The sequence below is a fragment of the Bombus pascuorum genome, chromosome 7 (genome assembly GCF_905332965.1).
Source record: "Bombus pascuorum chromosome 7, iyBomPasc1.1, whole genome shotgun sequence".
Taxonomy (NCBI): domain Eukaryota; kingdom Metazoa; phylum Arthropoda; class Insecta; order Hymenoptera; family Apidae; genus Bombus; species Bombus pascuorum.
In genome coordinates this window covers 14,781,471-14,804,740 of record NC_083494.1, presented here as the reverse complement: position 1 = coordinate 14,804,740, position 23,270 = coordinate 14,781,471, and the positions used below count along the sequence as shown (strand labels likewise).

General features: G+C 34.4%; 4 protein-coding genes across 4 annotated transcripts in view; 2 read left to right on the top strand and 2 right to left on the bottom strand.

Annotated features, from left to right (window-relative positions):
* LOC132909292 (26S proteasome non-ATPase regulatory subunit 1) overlaps positions 1-14,754 on the bottom strand; it is an 88,738-nt gene extending 73,984 nt beyond the window's left edge. The window contains exons 1-10 of the mRNA XM_060964047.1: positions 14,607-14,754; positions 14,229-14,346; positions 13,980-14,149; positions 13,694-13,902; positions 13,140-13,613; positions 12,824-13,050; positions 12,479-12,731; positions 11,891-12,079; positions 5,429-5,644; positions 4,476-4,540 (exon numbers count right to left, since the gene is read on the bottom strand). Coding sequence (XP_060820030.1) covers positions 4,476-4,540; positions 5,429-5,644; positions 11,891-12,079; positions 12,479-12,731; positions 12,824-13,050; positions 13,140-13,613; positions 13,694-13,902; positions 13,980-14,149; positions 14,229-14,346; positions 14,607-14,625 — 1,940 coding nt within the window. The 5' untranslated portion in view covers positions 14,626-14,754. The remainder of the gene's footprint in view (positions 1-4,475; positions 4,541-5,428; positions 5,645-11,890; positions 12,080-12,478; positions 12,732-12,823; positions 13,051-13,139; positions 13,614-13,693; positions 13,903-13,979; positions 14,150-14,228; positions 14,347-14,606) is intronic.
* Positions 14,755-14,964: 210 nt separating this feature from the next.
* LOC132909322 (transcription initiation factor TFIID subunit 9-like) lies at positions 14,965-16,385 on the top strand. The gene is made up of 3 exons (XM_060964102.1): positions 14,965-15,220; positions 15,357-15,806; positions 16,019-16,385. Exons 1-3 carry the CDS (start codon positions 15,082-15,084, stop codon positions 16,162-16,164), a joined length of 735 nt encoding a protein of 244 aa, XP_060820085.1. The 5' UTR covers positions 14,965-15,081; the 3' UTR covers positions 16,165-16,385.
* Positions 16,386-16,389: 4 nt separating this feature from the next.
* Positions 16,390-17,837, bottom strand: LOC132909330 (aspartic and glutamic acid-rich protein-like). The gene is given in 5 exon segments (XM_060964112.1): positions 16,390-17,083; positions 17,207-17,276; positions 17,279-17,408; positions 17,411-17,443; positions 17,562-17,837. Coding segments are annotated over 5 exon segments (717 nt in total). The 5' UTR covers positions 17,607-17,837; the 3' UTR covers positions 16,390-16,644.
* A 2,097-nt stretch (positions 17,838-19,934) lies between these two features.
* On the top strand, positions 19,935-23,254 carry LOC132909316 (pancreatic lipase-related protein 2-like). The gene is made up of 7 exons (XM_060964087.1): positions 19,935-19,974; positions 20,049-20,208; positions 20,554-20,702; positions 21,809-22,063; positions 22,368-22,556; positions 22,681-22,804; positions 23,081-23,254. Exons 1-7 carry the CDS (start codon positions 19,950-19,952, stop codon positions 23,139-23,141), a joined length of 963 nt encoding a protein of 320 aa, XP_060820070.1. The 5' UTR covers positions 19,935-19,949; the 3' UTR covers positions 23,142-23,254.
* The last annotated feature ends 16 nt before the right edge of the window (positions 23,255-23,270 follow it).

Here is a 23,270-nt window from a genome sequence, read left to right as displayed (position 1 = left end):
AATAGAAAAGCCTAGCCACCCCTAATCCTGTTCTGGCAGGAAAACAATGAGTATCGTTCACGAAACGATTCTATATCGACGCTCATCCATCTCGAAGAGGAATGGAAATTCCTGCAGAAACGGGATCGGATCTACCTTATCGAATCTGCGAAAGACTTTACGGCAGACACGAGAAGGAAACCGGATAGCGATGGGATCAACTTTAATACGTACTTTTTTCCGCCACCAAGATCCGCTGGGAAAATTTTATGAATCCTAAGGAAATTGAGGTATGTACACATGTAGCACTATGATCAATTTTTCCCTCGGATCATGGAAAATGTATATATTGCAGATTTGCATAGCGGACTTCTCTAAATCACGTATTATCCATAAATATGCTTCTTATACCTTAATAAATATGTAAATCGACGTATTTCGGGTTCTCCGGATATTTCAATCGCGGTTTTCTCGGTTACTAGTACCTTACAACCTTATCTAAAATACGCAAATTGCGCCATGTTTTATAATAATGCGCGTTTATGCAATTCTTACGTGCTATTTCACTGCTCACCCTTTGACCGTTTAAGCCCCAAGCAGCACGATCGTGCTGTTTAGATTTTGTGTGGAAAAATCGCAGTACATTTGAACGCTACGGACAACTGACGGTATTTTGTGTTTCATTGTTATCTTCTGAATAATTTTTATCGAACAAAACTTGAAATATTTATAAACCAATAGTACGCATATATAATAACATGTATTTCATAAAAATAAGAAATATGTCTATTGCGCTGCTTGTTTCTCTTCGCACAATCGATCAAGGCAAGCGTTATCGCGCTGTTTGCGATTTTTCCGCCCTGTTTTTTCAAAGACCCCTGGCACTCAAACGGTTAGTTGGACTCTACTACACGTCACAATTCCGAAATATTTCGACGTACGTCTATTAAGACTTCTTTTTTCTTTTTTTGCTTCTTCTACTATACGCTCCTTTGAGAGAACTTTGAATTCGACATTTAGGAACGTCGTACTGAAAGTTCGAGTTTACAGACACAGTCGATGTTCAAATTTCTGTACTCGAGACGCGCTTGAGCCCATCGCTAAGCACAGCCATCCCGACAACTGATCGATGGAAGCAAAACAGAAAAAAATAAAACTCCAAAGATAAATAAAGACGATCGCGAAAAAATAGTTTCTACTGATGACCGAAGATACGACGAACGAAAGAAAGGAACCAGTGACGGGTTTGATCGATCCTTGGTCCCGTCTGGTTGATAGAAAACGTCGGTGCAGATTAAGTACGGACCTCGGGACCGCGAAAATTGCAGCGTGAAATCGCGAAACGAGAATGGCCAGCGGACCAAACAGACATTGGACGAGCTAACGACAGAATGAAAGGAACGTTCGATCCGTCAAATTCTCAGAGATGAAAAGCATCGATCGATCGGTATTCTCTGGTTCGCGTCTTCGATCGTCGATCAACGGGATACTCGGTAAGTCGACGTATTAAAAAAGTTTCGCGCGTTTCGTAGCACAATGGCAGGTATTCGATGGCAAACAAACGGTCCGTGTCGTCTGCACGGCTGGAATAGGAAATTCGAGGAATTTTCAGCAAGAGCTCCGATTCGGAGATTCGGTCGCGCCTTTAAGCGTCGGATAAATTTACAATAGATGAAATTGAATCGGTTGAAAAATCGAGGAATTATGAGATAAAACACCCAACGAGTAGAATGGATTTTCATTACTATTAAATCCAACATATCTTTGTGAATATTCTTATGCAGTATCGATAATTTATTTGTATTAGGTCGTCAGAAAAGTTTATTTCGTTCTATAAGGGAATAATGGATGCACAACATCTTCCGTTTTATATTATTTTATCAAATTACGTCCACGATCTATTTTGTTCTATCAAAATAAAAGTCACAACGTTCGACAGATTAGGTTTCATGTTTGTATAAAGATGCGCCGTTGTAAAAGACGTGTCTGTAAAAGAAAGACACTTTTCGGACGACCTAATAGAAGGCGGATATTTACGAATGTGTAGATAATTTAAGAGAAGAAAATCGTACAGATCACGCAGAATATGAAAGAAATATAAAATATCCAATGTAAAATACCTATGACAACGCATAGTAAATGAAGCAAATTTCTATGCGAATTTCATTTTATCGGTCGTATTTATGAAAATATAATATCGCATAAATATCCCACAGTTTAGCAATTTATTTCCCCTTTAATGGTTTCAACCACATATTTATTTTGCACGTTTCGTATATTTTGCATACTTTGTTTTAAAAGTAAAACAACACATCGCATATTTTATATAATGTATGTTCGTTGTATTTATTTTATGAAATTCGATATTATTTGCCAATTTCTCCAACAAATTTACCAATTACAAGATCGAAACTGTACGCAAACATTGTGCACATTACCGGTAATCCTTGTTGACGATAAAGTTCGATCATTATTAAACTATGGACATTTGTGCAAATATGTATTTTTGGTAAACTGTTAGAGATTAGAGATTTTTAAAGTAACAATTTTTTTTCTTTTTTTTTTTTATTTTATTTTGGTTATTTTACAATTTGTCCTTGCGGACATTTGGTAAAGTGTTATATCTTGTTGGTGAAGTAAAAAAAAATATAAATAAAAAATAATATAGCACGTGGGCGGCTACCCCCAGCGGGGTGCCAGCTTCGTTTTTTTCTAAGTTATATCTTTTATGATTAAAGTAACAATGAACGAGAAACTGAATGAAATCTAAAAGACGAGTTGTATACAATTTGAAAATATCACTCACATTTTACAACTTCATCGTATATAAATTCATTACAATAAATTAGTTTCAATTTAATTCCAATTCAAACGATTTAAGTACGTTATCTATATTCAGCAATTTTTTCCAAATTTTCCCCCGATAAATCATAATTATTTCTTTCTAAAACTAGGTTTCGTGCAAGAGAAACCAACAGAGTAACGAAAACGTGATTTTCGAGTTGAAAGCTAAACGACTTGAGAGAAAACGCTATTTATATTATATTTCGTCATTTCTCCACAACTTTGACAGCTCGATGTATAGCTATTCTTCTGAAGATGAATTAGGCGACGATGAAGCGGGTAAAGAAACAAAAAAATCATTCTCAATTTAAATACGATCTTTAAGCTGTAGCAATTTGTCAATTCCCGATGGAACTCTGATAAGCTGATATCGAATTGATTAAGGTAAAATGATTCTTCTCTCAAAGACATGCCCAAGAAAATAATCGTGCAACGAAGAGATTATACCCTAATACAATATTTCTTTTAGATTTAAATTTAATTAAATGTAAACTTCATTCGCTAATCCGCGTGTGATCTCTCGGAAACAACGTGCGCGTTTCACTCGATTTAAATTTTCATCGAGAATAGCACACAGTTTGAAATTTCCTTCAATAATATTAATATAAATAATTTTATAAACAGTTCACCTTGAACGACTTAGAATGAAACGCTTGAAAGAAATACACAACAGCAAGAATCAATTGTTTCGGAATTTTCATTGAAATTCTGACACTGCTGCGTCAAACAGCGATCAATGAAGAAGCGATCAATGAAGCTATCCATAAAGCGATCAAACGGTTACGTTACACCGTTTCGACAAAAACAGCCAGATGTGCCTGTTATACACGTTCGATTAGCCAATAATCGACACAGTGTTATCATAATATGATCATTTACGTAATTTTCTTCGTTATATAAATAATAAATATTCGTTTATTCTACTTCTGGTATCTCGAATGATAATGGATAACTTCGTACGAACAATATCCTCGAGAAGTCGTTCTTTCGATTACTAAACTATCACTATAGGAAAAAAAACATATGCCACTATTGGAAATGTTCTTATTCGAAGGACCAAGTTTCCTTATTTATTCAAATACCGAAGATTCTACCTTCTTTCGCATGACGTCGAAAAATAAACGAGATTCAGACATTTCTTTCCTAAATAAATAGAAAATGAGAAATCCAGATTCTTTCGGGCGATATTAAAATGTGGCTTTTAGCTCTACTTTCCTATATTTTTGAAAGAAGAATATTACGAAACGATGAAATTATACGGTATATTGTCAGAAAGGACTGGACCGTTTAAAATTTCAAAATTAGAAATTCTTTTGTATTTATAGATAGAAATAATTTAGAAAAATGTTAATAATCATTGTTAGCAATAAAGTATAGATATATATTTTAGTAATCGCTAGATCATAGAAATTCTTGTATTATTTCTCTCAATCATAGAAATAGTTGCATTTGAGAGGAGAAAATTGTATGACCGGAAGAACAAAATCTATTCTAAACAAAAATGACATTATTAAATGCGCGAATGCGAGTTACGCGAAGAATACGAGACTTGTGGTCTGGGAAACCGACGGGAAGCTGGTCACTTCGAGGAATTCGCATTCCGCAACCTCATATTGACCCCGCGAACTTAAGTATTCTTTACTGGTACTCACCTGAACAGCAGGAATCCCAGACCTGTGACCGCAGCACGCCGAACATCGTCGTTCACGTCGGAGACCTGAAAGAACATATTTTACGTTATAGGATTCGTCTTATAATAGAACGGGTTGTTTGATGCTTCAAATTTGAAATAAAACTTTAACTAGTTTTAACTAGTTTCTTTCTGTTATAAATAAAATTATTAGGTTGTCCGAAAAATTTCTTTCTTTTACAGACACGTCTTTTACAACGGCGCATCTTTATACAAACATGAAACCTAATCTGTCGAACGTTGTGACTTTTATTTTGATAGAACAAAATGGATCGTGGACGAATTGTAGTGAAGAATTGTAATGTTCGAATGAAACGACGAATGCGAAGGTTGAGCAGGTGTCGAATGTACAGACGAAAAAATATTAATTATTTTACATTATAATGAAAACAAAAATAAAAAATTTACCATTCAACTGGAACGAGATGTAATTTTAATGTATCTGAGAAATTGTCATTTTTTTTCTGTTATAAAGATTGATAAATATTTTATGAAATTAAACGACTCGTAGATGTTGAGGATGTAAATTTTTTCAAAGCATAGTCTTCCACGATAATATTCTATCCTGTACTTGTTATCTTTATACGAAAAGTTTGATGTATTAAATGCGACTCATAATACTCTTTCGCGCTTGTTTTCATACAAAACAATGCTTCCTACCAGTGTTATCGTTATCACTATCAATTGCCATCCGATAAATGAATTTTACGCTTTGATGTTACATTCATAAAATTCTTCAAAGTAAACAAAATATTCTTGTATCTCATTTATTTCTCTCTCTCTCTTTCTCGGTCTCCCTCTGTCTCTCTCCCTTTCTGTCCCTGCGATAAAGGAATAAGAAAGGAATAGGAAGAAAATAAAGGAACAGAGTTCAAGACAGGAGGATGTAAAAGAGATTTGTTCCTGACAACTTACAGCAACGTGCAGCAGCTTCCGGATAGCCTGGTTGTTTCCGGTTCCGCAATAAGCCATCGCTAGCGTGTACATGCCACTTCTTCGAAGAATCGGGTCCTTATCGGCGCAAAGGGAAGCAACCAAAGGATCAGCTTCTTCTAAACGACCGTACATGGTAAATGCGATACCCACAGCTAATCCTCGAAGGATCTTCTCGTGCTGCGTTTCTTGGGCATACTACGAAAAAAAAAAGGAAATAAAATTATACAATAAAATAATAAAAAATATATTAGTGTATATTCGTGAAAAATGTTTTATTGCGCTTTTCTTCTTTGATAAACCTTTTTACTAGCAAATATTAAATTATCAGATGACCTCGTACCCAATTTCGACCATACTCATTTACATTAAAATATTCCTATTAAAGTGTCAGGAACAGGTCAACGTAGAACTACAAAGGACTAGTATCCAACTAGGAGTGGTATACTTTCAAATTCAGTATCTCGTGTTTTGACCAGAAATTCGTAATGAATAATTCCCTCCCAATCTTAGCAAATGCACAGTGGAATTTAATATCGACTGGTCCAAAACGTTGAAAATTTTCCAAACGACTCGCGGAATGACGCTACGATTTGCAATTTAACGTTAAGACTACCTCGTTATGTAACTAACGATAAGTCAGATTTCCCGTTTATATCGATAACAATTCTTTCGTACTAATATTTTATCTGAATTTTTCGAATTTAAGAAATTTTCTAACAATGGCAAAATAGAATTCTAACGAAAATGGAAACGCGCGACACATTTAATAAATTTAGCGAATTTCAAAGCTTTCGCATTAATTGGTTGAGAAGTACAGCGCGGCGAATTTTTGATAATTGAAAGAAAAATGTGAATAAATTTGAAATAGCCATTTTAACGAACGCGGTGGTGCTAATTTTTGAAACATCGTTTCGTTTCTACAACATGTTTTAATAACGTTTCAATTTGGTTTATCTGCATAATTTGCAATGTAATCATCTTTAACGAGTAAAAATAACATCTTTTGCCGCGTTTCAATTTGAAATTCACTTTCTGCGAATAAAGGTAAATGCGAGGGTAAAATGAAATGCTGGTAATTTAGATGGCAACGCGTGAAATTTATTTAAGGTAACGTGAAAAAGATGAAGTAGCTGCTCGAGATTGAAATCCTGTTTCAAGCAAGTAGGTATGTATTTAAATTGATTCTATGAATGAAAATGAAGTTTTAGAAGCAATATGTACAGCGTGAATATGTGCAGTGCACAGATGGGTAGTTTTAGAGTGCACTTTAGTGAGTGGAAAAGTGAGTGGATTAGCTATGGGGAAACCCAAAAAATCAATGAGAATAAACCAAAGGGTGGAAGAGTAAAAAATTGAAAAGGTAAAAAATTGAATTGCGGGCGTTAGCAAAAGAAAAAAAGGAAGGCCCTTTTAAAAATATTGTAAATAAATCAGTGGGAAAAATGGCTATTTATATAGTTTGTGTCTCGTATTCCTCATTCTCTAAAAATGTCAGGTTATATTATATTTTAACAATTTGGTATCCAGTTATAATATATTATACAAATTTTTGTAGCAATATGAAGGTGAAATTGAAATGAAAAATATCGAAATAATTCGCAAAAGGAAATAACAGGGCGGTAATTTGTGAAAAAGAAGCCTGTTACGTATATGTCCTTAAAATACCATTAAAATCAAGCACCAAAGTTTTGTCTTCTTCTTCTTCATTTATATTCAAGTATGATAATTTTTAACACACAGTTACATAAAAATTATACGACAAAATTAATAAGAAAAATTAATAATTCAACAGAACCTACATAATTTTTACAAATACATTCTTCCAACTAATCATTAATCCGTTATCATTCCAAAGAGAGAAAAGAGATGGATTCTTTAACCCAATACTCGCATAGTTTCCTTTCCCCTTTTCCTTTCATCGTATTACGAAAAAATATATAAAAAGACAAAATTTCTTAATCCGTCTAAACACCAAAACGATACCTATCGACTCCTCAAGAAATTTACCAAGAATGATAATCAACACGATGTTAACAATTTGACGACCGCTATCTCGTAAATCTTATTTGCGTTACGTTTACGTGACTTGGGTTCTTTTTCATTTAATCGACGTTTACGCGCAAGACAAATGATTCCTGCATCCGATACTGCTCTATCGAAGCGAAACGACTTACAAATGCACTGAAAGAACAGGCAATTTCTGAATCTAATGATCCAGTAAAAGCGAATGGTTCGGAAAATGATTTCTGTAACTGTATGGGACTATCGGGAAATGAGCAAATAAATTCATATGATGCATATGTGTGCAAAATCAATTAAGATAATATGACAAAGCTTCAATAAGGAGTTTCAATTGGATTTCAGATTGCATTCAAGGCGATTTTTTCAAAAATTACACGACGTTGTCCGAAAAGTTTCTTTCGTTTTATAAGGAAACGATACATGCACGATATAGATACGAAGAAAACAGTGTAGAGTTTAGTCAGATAGATATAAGAGAAAATGTAAAAGCGTGATTAAGCAAAAAAGATGTAAAACCGAAAACTTGTCCAAAGCCGAAAGGCACGGACTAGGAATAATAATAAAAAAAAAGGATAATAAATGCACAATATTTTTTTTTTTTTTTTTTTGAGACAACCTAATAAAAAAATCATAAAAGATATAACATAGAAAAAAAAACGAAGCTGGCACCCCGCTGGGGGTAGCCACCCACATGCTATATTATTTTTTATTTATATTTTTTTTTTTCTTCACCAACAAGATATAACACTTCACCAAATGTCCGCAAGGACAAATTGTAAAATAACCAAAATAAAATAAAAAAAAAAAAAAACCTAATAAAATAACAGACTGACTGAAAAGTGGCGGAATGGTAGGAAATGAGCAGCCATTTCATTTAAGGAACGCGAATACCTCTAAGAATCGTCGTCCCACCGAGTAATAGCGATCTTACGATAAGAATATTTATACGTACGCAAACTTTTCGATCGATATTAGGTGAAAAATCTTGTGGCATTTTTTATTCAAACTATAACGAGGTAGCACGTGACAGGGAAATCGTAGGAAGTATCAGCAACGAAACGAAATTCAGCCGCAGCGTAGACATTTGAAACAGCGCTGACAAATCGATGCAGTTTGTCCTGCACCTATTTTTCCGTCGACAGTAAGTGGATTTCGTCGTTACCCGCCGGAGAATCGTCTCGCAAAGAAATACGACGTCACGTGGGCCTCGTTATTTTGCGAACAAGGATCTCGCAAATAAATGGGCCAAGATTATGCGCGAGTTTCCCTAGGAAAACGTTTCGTTGTAACCAGAGGAGAATTACGATCAAAAATAACTGCAACCAGTCCCCCGGAAAGCACTTACAGACCTTTAGAGGGTGACGGATATATTTAGAATTCTAATTATTTCCCGAATATCAGGTGCCTGAGACGCGCGATAAAGCAAGAATTTCGGAGGAAAATTCAAAAAATAATCGAGCATAATGAGATCAAGGCCGAAGTGATTTAATGTTTGGTCAATTCTGATGGAAATCTCGCGTCGTTATTATAAATCCTATACATGTCAACTATGAAGAAAAGCGGAGTATCGTCTATTTTATTAAAAAATTGTATAAATTACATCTGATGACATTTTCTCGATGATAGTACGATTCATACCGATGATGCTACAATAATTTCGTCCTGATAATAATCCCCGAAGAAAACGATGGTTGGTCTCTGAACAGTTTAATATTTCGGTCGTCTAATCGCGGGTTGTAGTAATTTTCTCAAAACAATTGAAACGAGAAAGAAATCGTGAATTACAGTTTTGGATCTGAAAATTTTCAAGAACCGAGCGAGGCAGTGTTCAACTCCGGAGAATGTTAAGACAAGTGTCTCGAAGAATTAAAAAAACAAACAACTTTGTTTTGATCCACGGATAACGACGATCACGACGATTGTACGTACTGTTATATTTAATTACGATTCTTCGTATATCCTTTTAAAAACTAACAACAGCTGCGTAGTACACATAAAGAAATAATTGTTCAAAGAACTTTAAAGGGTAACCACTAAGAACAATTAACGTCCAAAATTGACAAAATCCGCATTCACTTAGTTGCCATAAAAATTATGCACGTTATACGCGGTAATGGCTAAATATTTGAATAGAAGAAAAGAAAATGAAAGTTGGGATTTCGTTAACCTCGATAGGGTATAACATGTAATGTATTAGAATAAAATTAGAATAAAATTAAAATGAAGTTTCGTTTTCGAGAAAATCGAAGTTAAAAGTTTATCAAGTGCATATGACTAAAGGGTATTCGAAGCCTATTTAGTTTAAAACAAGACCTTAAACGAGACAGTTTTATTCTACATTTTAGACTTATCTTCACGTGTACAGTATCCTGCTATCAATATCTTTTTTTTTTTTTAGATACCAATTAGGCAAATAAACGTGCATTTGGCTAATTTCTAAACACCATTTTCTTGAAAATCCAACGCAACTTTGTTATTCATAAAAGATATAACTTAGAAAAAACGAAGCTGGCACCCTGCTGGGGGTAGCCACCCACATGCTATATTTATTTTTATTTTATTTTTTTTTTCTTCACCAATAAGATATAACACTTTACCAAATGTCCATAAGGACAAATTGTAAAAAAACCAAAATAAAATAAAAAAAAGAAACTTTGTTATTCTGAATTTTCCTCTTACTTTGAGTCGTAGAATCTTTCTGACCTCAGTTGTACAGAATTTAGGTTTACAATAACGTATACACTGCTGGCAATAAATATCTACTGAAAGACTACAAACAGATTTTACTTTATTTAGTATTTTAAATTATAAGACACGCATAATACCGATGAAATAATTTTCTTATTTTTGATTTATAGTGGAATACTTAGAAAGTAAGAGCAGTAAAAAATATCCAGCTTGTATTTATACAATACTTCAATATTATGACAAGTAATATTTCTTCTTTTCAGCTATTATTAAGGTCAGGAATTGGAACGTCATTGTCGTCGATTGGAGTAAGATATCAGTCAACTTGATTTATTCCATCGTTGCAGAGAGTGTACCACACGTTGCTCTCCATGTGGCTAGTTTCGTGAATTTCATGCGAACTGAGGCTGATTTGCAAACGTCCAACTTGAGAATTATTGGACACTCGTTCGGCGCTCAAATCGCGGGCTTGAGCGCGCAAGAGATAGGAAAATCGAGCCGAGTAGCGGAAATTGTCGGTAAGTCACGATATATATTATTAGAGTGGCATTCTAAAATCCTCCAAAAAAATCCAATAGCGCTGAATTTAACGTTAGATTGAAAACAGTACGGTAGATTGATTTGATTTTGCAAATGAAAGATAAGCAGAAAGACAAGTGAGATCTACCAGTTTGAAAAATGATAAATTTTTAAATGTCGAAAATATCCTTAGATTACCTTAACTCGAAGGAAAACGTTTTTAAAAACTATAAATATATTTTTATGTAAGTTGATTTGATCTCCGACAAAACGTGATTATGATACAGTGGAGTACACTAGACCTCGAAATATTTGCCATTATAGCACTCGACCCTGCTAAGGTAATGTTTGAAGACAAAGGACTTGATCAGAGAGTTGATAAATCGGACGCAGAAAATGTTCAAATTATCCACAAATGCGCTGGACAGTTCGGTTATTATCTGTCTGTTGGTACTTCAGACTTCTATGCGAATGATGGAAGACATCAACCAGGATGCGGCATTGACTTGTTGGGTACGGAACATACTACGGAATATTCTATCATTGACACACTTCGACTTAAAAAATACTATTTCTATACCTCAGTCTTTTGTGTGTGTGTTTGTACAATGTTAAAAACGAATGTTATGAAACAAAGGTATTTGCGCACATTTGCGTAGCTACAAATACTTCGCTGAATCAATTACGAATCCGAAAGGCTTTCTCGGTACACGTGCAGATGGTGCAACAGCATACATGGGTGGTGCTACCCTCGATCCTAAGTAAGTTTTATTTTACTACCGTTATGAATAGATTATGGAGTTCTACGCATTTCCGGGGAATTAGAAGAATGCGTAGAATGCAAATAAATAATAGACAGTACGTGTTATACTATTTAGGAGATGAAAATTCTTGGTCCTACACTTTTAGCCGAGTTCATAAAAGTATAAATTTGGATAGATACTTGAGAGTCAATTACTGAATATATCTGTTTAATTATTTTTAACAATTTAATTTAGTTAGCTGGTGCTAATATATGTTAATTTCTTTACAGCGCTAAAGGAACCTATTACTTCAAAACTACCAGTCAATATCCTTTTGCTGTTGATGGATAAAATTATTCTTCACGTGTATTTTGAATATGTAAAGTATCAAACTCGAGTTGAGAAATAAATAACTATTAATAAGATGATTCGTTAAAATCTTCCTAGAAGAACTTCTATTTTTACTTACCGCAACCATATCTTCAATTGCTTGCGTCGATTTCGATCCAAGCATGACCATGCCCATAGCAATGCCCGCAGCTTCGCCAGTAACAGCATCGTCTTGATAAAGATTGAATTTCAATTGTTCGTATACATCTTGCCTATGCGATCCCATAGCGGCTAGACCCAAGCCTAAACAGCCTCCATGACGGACCATCTGTAAGAAAATCATTGCAGATTCTAAATATGTGACATTGTGTGGTTTCAAATTGAGATAAAATAACAATAGTGATGTATAGTTGCCCCAGACTGAAATCGATTTCTACCGAAGTTTCAAGTACTTAATAAAATTAAGAAAAAGATATGATATGATAGTAATTTAACCGGTTTAAGAATATTAAATCGCGGTTTCAATTGATGTTAAAATAAACTAGAAAAAACTTGTATATAGCTGACTACAGTACATTTGCTATTGGAATAAATGGAAATTACTTTGTATATATATAATTTTGCCCTTTACATATAATATTTGATACCTTAACTTATCAGTAATTTCAAGTTACTTTACCGCTCAATTGATTTTATGATCGCACTATGTCTGTACGGACCACTGTACCTCATTCTGTGCGTCCTTCAGCTGGCCAAGTAAGTAATCTGTAATTGCTGCGCCGTGGTTTGCATGGATGAGCCCTAACGCGTACAGACCACCTCCTTCGGAATAACCAGCTCCCGCACCAGTATCTCGCGGGAGATAAGACTGCATTAGAGCTAAGGCTTCTTGTTCATGACCTCTATGAATTACTCCTAAGGATGCCGTAGCTGTTAATTTTGCCCAATTTGTAGCTCTAGCCAACCATTCTAGATTATCTCTAAAATGTGAAACAAATAAAGTGAAAAATAAATATATTCCTTGAGAATATAATCCGCGTAAGATCAATTGAATACGGTGAGGTATATTTACCTTAAAAATTGGTCGCTAGTAGTTCCAGAATGCATGTATGCATTCGCGATTACGGTGGCAGTATGACAAATAGACACACGTATAGTATCTTTAGTATTTTTCAGTATCAGCATATCGGTATGATTACTACGAATAAGGAATTGGAGATGCAAATCGATGGAAATTTCTCCGCCTAATATACTTGACAAAGCATCTACGCGTTCTTGTTGCTCACGTTCTTCGGCATTCTATGCAAGTGAAATAATCAATTGGCATAGTGTGTATTACTATATAGTAAATGTTGTATAGTATTATTTTTTTAAACCATAAGGCTTACCAAACTTTCAACACTACGTTGAGATTTCTCTTCTGGAGCTGGCGTACTACTACTGTTTTCAGTCTCTGCTGTTGTTGCTGCTGCAGGCTCGGTGCTAACTTCAGTGGATGCTTTTACAGCTGGTTTTACAATTGGTTTAACCATAAGGGCTCCTGGGATAGGAGCTGTTGCTCTTAAAGCTTGTAAGACACGACCAAGGAACTGTTGAGTTGCTGATTCGTATAAGTCAAATGCAATTTGGTAGGCCATAAGAACACAATCTTGTGAGCCTTTACTGAGTCTGTCTAAAAGTTCAGCTACAGCTAATGGATCGTCCAGAAATATCAAACACTGACACATGTTAACATAGTCTGGTGTTCCCAAGTTACGATAAAGGCTCACTAGGCAACGAAGCACGGTATTACGAAATCCACGATTCTGAATAAGACTCATGACAACTTGGAACGCATAGGATAACATACCACTAACATCATCCTACAATAAACATATTAATAAATATAATTTTTATATTTATATTATATTACTTGAATAAATAAACATGTAATATAACTTACTGATTGCATAATTGCTGTTTCAAAGATATCCATCCTTCTTGTTTCAAGAGCAAGACCCAAAGCTTGCCGATATTGATTATCATCTAAACATCGTTGAAACATTCTGTTTACAATTCCTTCCAATCTTGGATCGACTCCTTTGCTGTTTGGTGGTAATTTTCCCTCAGCTTCCAACACACGTTGTTGAGTATAATAGTCAATACATTTAGCTGAAATAATACAGAATAGTAAAGAATCTCTACCCAATAAAATCTAATATTAACAGTCAGTAAAACACTGTTAATACCTATAGTAGTATCAACGTATTCATTGCGGGCATTAACATCAAAGAGTTCTCCAGCTCCAAGAGCATAAGTTAAAGAATCTTCAAAACTTCCTAAGTGATAATATACTTTACTAGCAACTAATGCAGCTAAGTCATGTTGTGGAAATGCCTTATCTTCATGAAGAATCTCACTGAAAAGTATAACATTCTGTTAAATAACATATAAAAATCATCTTCAAAAAAAGAAATGATGATATATACAGTACATACATTTTTTCTATGGCCTCAGAAATTTCAGGCCAAAATTCATCTACTATCATATCCAACTTCCTCAATGCAAACACCTTTAATTCAGGCATAGGCTCCTCAAGGAGGGAAATGATACCAGCTGAAATAAGATAAAAAAAACTGATTAATCAATTAAATTTAAAAAAAGTTAAAATCATAAAACAGAGCTCAATGTCTGTTAATATCAACTAAACGACAATATTTAAAACTCCGAATACAAAGTTATATAGGTTATGGCCCACGAGATTTGCAAATCATTGCATGTCTGATAATCAAACACAATGTAAAAATGTACTAATAAATTTTAAATAATAAAATCCAGATATACATTTACTATCCCACTTAAAACACATAATTTACCTGCTGATGTGATATTCATCTTCGCTTTCGTACAATACGTCTGCCTGCAACAAAGACTCCCAAAGAGAGTTTGATAGCAAAATAGCAAATACCGAACTACAAACTCATCAACCAAATTCAACTGAAATATGCTGCAAGCTGTTCTAACGGCTACCACAATAACATCGATGATAAAATTATCAAATTGTCAAAGTTTTTCACGTTTTCCCATATAGTCGCTTCTCGATTTTCGAAAAAAATATTTGATAGTAAAAATGATTACAACAAAGAATATTTATTATGAAATACCAAATTTGAAAATAATAAACTTCTGATTTTGTAAAGTTTAAACTTTATAAATGGTAGGACTGCATGATATGGCGTGTATTTTATAATGTTTACTCGAACGTTTACTTGAAATGCTAACCTAAGATATATATAGTTGTGACTGGGAATTGTTGTAAAAAGTGCAATTATAAGAGAAGTAGTTTTTAAAATGTCGGAGAGAGCGAAAATTATGAGCCACGTAAAACATATTCCAAAAGATGCTCAAGTTATAATGTCAATTATGAAAGACATGGGAATTACAGATTATGATTCTAAGGTTATAAACCAATTGCTCGAATTTACGTATCGTACGTAATTTATCATATTTACAATTTATTTAAAGTAATGTAGATGCAATGAAGTATATAATCGTGCATGATTTTGTATTTATGATTTTACATTTGGAAGTAAACTATAAAGTTATTTTCGGTTTAAATTTCGCAGGTTATGTTACTTGCATATTAGACGACAGTAGAATTTACGCAAATCATGCTAAAAAAAAATTTATCGATTTGGATGACGTTAGATTAGCAGTTAAGATGCAATTGGAACGTACGTTTACAAATCCACCACCAAGAGACGTGTTATTAGATGTTGCTCGGGCAAAAAACAACGTTCCACTGCCATTTGTCAAATCAAACAGTGGTTTAAGATTACCACCTGACAGATTTTGCCTGAATGCAACAAATTATAAACTTAAGAATGCAGCGAAGAAAGTAGTTGGGAAACCATTGCATTCTTTGGTTGGAAATAACATCCAAAGTGGTCAGTCTAAGATCAGAGTAGAAAGTAATAAATCTGGGCTATCCATAGTTAAAAGGCCTGGGACGCTTACAACAGTTGCCAGGACACAAAGCATTTCAATGCCAAAACCTGTCCTGAAATTTTCATCAGGTAAATGATACAGGAAAGTAAAGAATATACGATAGGAACTAATTTGTTAATTATATCGTATCACAGATCCCTTCCGGACCTTGCATTCCCAAACATCTATTCCCTCTATCCATATTTCATTAATACGTAAGATACAAAATTGTTTATTTAATAATAATAATATTTGCTATTATATTTTTCTTTTTGTTTATATTAATCGTTTAAATTTATAGCCACAACTGGAGGAACTACCGTAAAGGCACAAGTAGCTAAGCCAAAAATACAGATTTCTCCAGGACAAACAATGCCTCCTATCAAAGTAGAGATTGAAGATTCTATGAAAAGGAAAAGAGAAGATGATGATTATGATGTTTCATAGCAATAAAGGATGCAGATAGATTATTTTATATTTTTTGTTTGTATCGCTTTAATCAGTGTACATAGTATCAAAATGATTTCATCATTTTACGTAACGCTTCAATTGAATTGTATCTTTTTGAAATTGGTATATATTTTTTATTGGAAAACATTGTACAAATGTATACATAGTGAATTCAACAAATTGATATCCTACTTGCATATATTTATTATGTATCATCATATTTTGTGTACTATATTTCCCCTAAACATTTTCTAAACGGAAATTGTTAAAAGAATAATAGAGATATTTTTTGTTCAGAATTGTAAAATATTTCCACTGAACAATATAAGATGATAAACAGAAAAATATGATTAAATAAATTAACAGAATTTCTCAAATTCCAAATTATTTAGAAGGTAATTTATTTGGACGTTACTTTAAGCCTCGCAAATATACACATTTTATTCACCGTATTTGCACAAAGTCGAGGGCTGTTCACTACGGAATTCTGTATTCTTCATCTTCATCGCCCTCATCTTGTTCTACATCAGTTTCACCTTCTATGGCATACCCAGGAGTTGTTGGAGCAGGTAAAGATTCGTCACCTTCGTCTTCGCCTTCGTAATCACCTACATCTGCAGGTTCTACTTCATCCTCGTCTTCTTCTTCATCCTCTTCCCCCGTTTCATCTGGCCTTCGCACGTCTTCTACAGGAGCAATCTCTTCTTCGGCCAATTCATCTTCCGTTAGCTCTTCTTCAGGCTCTTCTGCTTCTTCCGCTACTTCACCCGCTTCGAAAGGTGGTGGTTCTTCGGTTTCAATCTTCTCCGGTTCTTCTCCTTTTTCTTTCGCCATATCCTTTTCCCGCACGCATTTTGCTCGCTGAAGTGGCTTGAAGAGTTTAAAATCTTCGGGTAATTCATCTTCCGAATAAAGTCTGTTTGGTAAAACATATTTTATCATTCTGTAAGCTTGACGCAAGAAAAGTTTCTTTAAAAAAGGTAGCTATTAATTTCATGCGTTTCGTATCAATATTGGAAAAACCAGATCAATTTCCTACCTGTCCGCAAAATAGATACGTCGAACCCTGCAGTTTGCGTGGATCTGTATGCGTGTAGTTTCGACATATTTGTCCCGTACGCTTCCCGCGTGAAGTCCGCGAGATTAAATTGAATTTGATTCCAACCACCGAATAGGCCGATCGGCATCGACGTGCAGAATGGTCGAACTCGCGTGGTGCTTCGAAAATTGCTCATATAATTCCAAACCTCCTGTGCATATCCTTGTCGTCGAGTATCTGTCGAATCAAAAATGAAATATACTTCTTTTCTACATTCATTGTAGTTCTAGGAAATGCTATTACTGCTATTGAAAAAAATACAGTCAGAAAAGAGCTTTCCTCATGAGACATTTACCGTTATTTTGAACGTGAAGTACTTCTTCATGTTCTTGATAATCATTATGAGGAACGGAAGTTTAATGCCAAGGACTTTCGTGGGACCACATGGGCAGAAGATGTACGTCGTCGTGACGTTGGTTCCGGCTATTTCCAGAGCTAGAGATTTCACTTCGTCGTCTGTTACTCTTCGAATGTATCCATTTTTCACCTGTTCGAGACGATTGATACTCGGAGCAAACAGATTAAATGCAATGGAATTTATTTTATTAACTTGAACAGATATAATATTTGGAGAAATTTAATGGCCATAAATCTGACAGTGAAACTATTTTTATTAATTTCATAAAATAGAGTTATCTTTTCTTATATTTTCTTTATATTGATGAACTTACGTGCATATCTCATAACTCTAACGGACGTGATCCGCAGCTGTACAAAACAGACATAAGTCCATGCTGATACTTGTTACGAAACATCCTACGTTTCTGCTCTCATCGAATTAATGAAAATAATCAAAAAGAGAAAGTATTATAATATTTTGATGTTAGAGTATCATTATCCCGTGAAAATGTCACGTTTAACCATTTGATACACGTAAAGTAAGAGAATTTCTTTGTTTCGCTTTTAGTCGAATCGAATTTGTTTTCTCTTCTGAGTTTGTGTGAATGTTTCGCGAATTTGTTTATGCCCTTAAATAAGGAAGGAAATAGACTTGCAAGTTTTATTCATAAATGCAAAATTTAGAAGAAGAGCTACATCGAAGCATTTTTGCATATATTTGCATATTGCTGGAGCAGCAATTTCATAGTCACGTGTTTTCCAAAATTTCGACATTATATATAAAGGTCCGAGATATAATGAAATACTCCATTCAGTAGTTCGCTTTTTATTATAGCTGTATTTAAATAGTTGTTCATGATTTAATGTAAATGAGTGCCTGATATTTATAACATTGGCCGTAGAAACGTGTACGTAATAGAGGTAATTAAATAGCTCCTCTTAGAAACAAAGATCGACCCTTGATCCCTCGAGATACAGAAAGGTACGGAGAGGAGTATATAAAGGCAGTTGCATGTGGACTGATATTTAGTTATGTTAAGTTTATTAGATGTGTGTGGATACAAAGAAACGCGTGGATAAATTGTAAGGTAGGAAAAAAAAATATATATATATATTGTGAATATTAAAGTACAAAGTGTGGAATACTATGTGAGTTGGCCCAGATCCGCACGCTAGCAGTGTTACCCTAAGACTGAAAAACCCTGAAGCCAACGTTGCATATGTACCGCTTATGGTTTGTCTTCGACGCAGTCTTTTGTCTATGCACTGTCGATGACTTCGGTGCTTGAGAAAACTAAAGACCAGATGTAGAGTTTTCTTAGAAGTGGCGACCACTTCGACAAGTCAGATAAATTCTACTTGTACCGTGGAGAAGTACGTTGAGACACACCCGAATCGTGGATCAATAAGTTGAGTTCGACTTAGACGGTGGAAGAAATCGCATTCGTCATCCCATTGACCGTAGATTCGTTATTGAGTCTAAGATCATTGTCATTCACATGCCGAGTATCTAATTACCACGATTACTTGTCAAATTCTGTCATAATCATAATTACACTGGTAAATATCTTCGCTCTTGCATAACAACAATGTTTAATCCATAGAAAGATTCGTTACACGCCTCTAAACTTAATGATAATCCGATATATATATATTTAATAGCGTAATATTTTTGGAAATCAGACGATCGATTCGTTAAAACTCAAGAATCGATTTTCTAAGTCTTCTTCCGTATCTCCTCAATTTTCCCGCTTTTAATCCCTCTTCTCTTCCACTTTCTAACTCTTAACTTGTCGCTCTTCGTCTTTGTTCAATTTTCGCTTCTCAAAAGCCTGTTTTATTTTCTCTCCTAAGTCTCCGTCCTTCTCAATTTATATCGTTCGATCGACTTCCAGTAAATATATGGAAAGTCAAACCTTCGGTTGGTGTACTAAATTCAATAGAATTTACACATATATATATATACTTTTAAGAAATAAATTAAAATATATTTAAAGCAAATAATTAAAACATTGCAATTAACTTAACTTGCCACTTCAGATCATGCATCCGTCAAAGTAAAAAATTTACCTTATTTCTCTAACTGCTTACTTACTTATGAAATAAATTTGGCCTTCATCCATCATTAGTTGCATTGGTCGTCAATCAACAGTTATATCGGTCTTTATCCATTATCAGTTTAGTCGGTTTTCATCAATCATCATTGGCTATCAGTCACCTACCAACTGTGCATTACTTGAGTGAAAAATTATTATTTCTCATCAACCTATAAAAGAGCGGCGAAACACGAAGAAGATGAAGTAAAACAACATCGCGGTGTGTGCAGTGAGTAGCGACGACAGCCATGGTAAATTTATCATTATCAAAACGTACGTATCAGAATTTTTTTAGATCGAAACACGGGAAAATCGAGTAACAACAGTAACGAAAGAAATCTTTTCAGTTTATCCTACGCTTCTTGCGACGTTGACCTATATCAATCCAATACTTAAAACGGATGGAGATGGACACGTAACTGACATTCAAATCAATAAAGACCCATTGCCTAAAAACCTCACTTTAGACACTTACTTGGACACGATCAGTTTCAAGTTATTCACACAGTTGGTATTATTTCATATCAATTTCCTTCTTTATGGAAAATCTTTATGTACAGTTTGCACATTTGAATTATCGAGAAGCGCATAAAAATTGGCAATCTAATTACGATTAATGTTTGAAAGATGAACTTAAAGACCAGTTAACTTCTTCTTAAAGAATTACACACATCGCTATCGTTTGCAGAAATGCGAATAAAACTGAAAGATAGAAATCCGTGAATCGGGAGAGCTAAAACGTGTTCTGTAGCGAAAAAGCTAGTACACAGATCATCTTATGTTTATTGAATATTCAACAGGCAGATTCAAAGTACATTCAACAGTTTAAATTGTATATCATTTTTAATCTAGAGATAATCCCACAAATGGTGATATCATAAAACTAAATGATGTAGAATCCGTCCGGAACAGTCATTGGAATGCAAGTAGACAAACCATTATAATCACTCATGGTTGGACCAATAGCGGTGAAAGTCCATCTTGTACAACCATACGTGACGGTAAATATGCAGATATGATGTGACCGTAAATTCGTGATATAATTGATGTTAGGGGAGGTTCGATGACTCGAACTAAGACGAAAATAAAGAACAACAAAATTACGTTTTACAATTACACGGTTTCGTTTTTCAAAAAAATTTGAGTTTCGAAAGTTGCCAAGTATACGGCAATATGAAATTGCGCGATCTAGAATTTTGAAAAGACCTCGTATTTCTAATCGCGAAGTAGGAGGAGATACGCAACTATGCTAAACGATGCAGCAAAGAATTTTTTATATTTAAATATTATAAAATAAAAAGGTTAATCTCGGCATATTTGACGCACGCTCGAATTCTGTTACAGTAGTTGATAGTGAGCCCATATTTTTGGCATCGGATACACTGAGTTGTGTTCCTTTTGTATCGTGAAGGTTCAAACCCTGTTTTGTCCAAAACTACACACTTTTTTTTTTTTAATTTTATTTTATTTTGGTTATTTTACAATTTGTCCTTATGGACATTTGGTAAAGTGTTATATCTTATTGGTGAAGAAAAAAATAAAATAAAAATAAATATAGCATGTGGGTGGCTACCCCCAGCGGGGTGCCAGCTTCGTTTTTTCTAAGTTATATCTTTTATGAAAAACTACACACTGAACGAGATAATTTTATTTTACATTTTAGACTCGGTCTTCCAATTTTTTATTCTTGTGTGATTAAGAACTAGGCAAATTCACGTATATTTGTCTAATTTCTAAATTCCAGTTTGTCGAAAATAAAGGCTACAACGCAACTTCGCTACTCCTGATTTTCGTCTCAATTTGAGCCATAGAAACTTCCTGGACTTCGGTTGTATCGAATTTAGATACCCATTTATACAATATGTGCACTGTCGGCCACAAATATCTATTGATAAGCTGCAACAATTTGACTTTGCGCGGTTCACATTATGGGACATATATAATACGAATAAAGTAACAGATTCATATTAAAATACTTGGAACATAAACGCAGTAAAAAGTATTCAGTTCTTAATCAATGTGAACTAGTGTCCTACAGCTTTTGAGCGGCAGTGACCATATATTCGATAATTTAAAATTAACTACGAAGAATATTTTTTGTTCTCAGGTTTCCTTAAGGTACGAGACTGCAACGTTATTATTCTCGATTGGAGTGAGATAGCATGCGACTTGGTTTATTCTGTCGTCGCAGATATCGTACCGTACGTTGCTCAACGTGCAGCTAGTTTCATAAATTTTATGCGAATTGAGGCTGGTTTGCAAACGTCCAACTTGAAAATTGTTGGGCATTCGTTCGGTGCTCAAATCGCGGGCCTGAGCGCACGAGAGGTAGGAAAATCGAGCCGAGTGGCGGAAGTTATCGGTGAGTAACGATATATTACTAAAGAGTCGATTGAAAGTTCTCCGAGAAATTTTAATAACAAATTAAGAACAGCAGAGTAGATTGATTTGTGATTAGCAAATGAAATATATGCAGAAAGATAAATGAGGCTTCTAAGATTCAACGATAAATTTTAAAATGTCGGAGATATGTCTAGATTGTGTTAACTCGTAAAACAGTACTTCCAAATTCTATATGCACTTTAATGTAAGTCGATCTCATGTCCGGCGAAATATCATTGCGATACAGTAAATTATACTAAATCTCTATGTATTTGTCATTATAGCTCTCGACCCTGCCAACGTAATGTTTCAACTCAAAAAACCTGGTGAAAGACTTGATAAATCGGACGCAGAAAATGTTCAAATTATCCACACATGCGCTGGACAGTTCGGTTATTATCTGTCTGTTGGTACTTCAGACTTCTATGCGAATGATGGAAGACATCAACCAGGATGCGGCATTGACTTGTTGGGTAGGGAACATACTACGGAATATTCTATCATTGACACACTTCGACTTAAAAAATACTATTTCTGTACCTCAGTCTTTTGTGTGTGTGTTTGTACAATGTTAAAAACGAATGTTATGAAACACAGGTATTTGCGCACATTTGCGTAGCTACAAATTCTTCGCTGAATCAATTACGAATCCGAAAGGCTTTCTCGGTACACGTGCAGATGGTGCAACAGCATACATGGGTGGTGCTACCATCGATCCTAAGTAAGTTTTATTTTACTACCGTTATGAATAGATTATGGAATTTGACGCATTTCCGGCAAATTTATAGAATGCGTAGAATGCAAATAAATAATAGACAGTACGTGTTATAATATTTAGGAGTCTTTAGGAAAATTCTTGGTCTTGCACTTTTAGCCGAGTTCATAAAAGTATGAATTTGCATAGATACTTGAGAGTTAATTGCTGAATATATCTGTTTAATTATTTTTAACAATTTAATTTAGTTAGGTGGTGCTAATATATGTTAATTGTTTACAGTGCTAAAGGAACCTATTACTTCAAAACTAACAGTCAGTATCCTTATGCTCTTGATGGATAACATTATTCTTTCAAATATTCAATATTTGGATGTATTTTGTACATATGTATTTCAATACTTGTACAGATTATGAAGGAAATTAAAAAATAAATAGCAGTTGATTTTATCGTTTATTGAAATTCGTGTAAG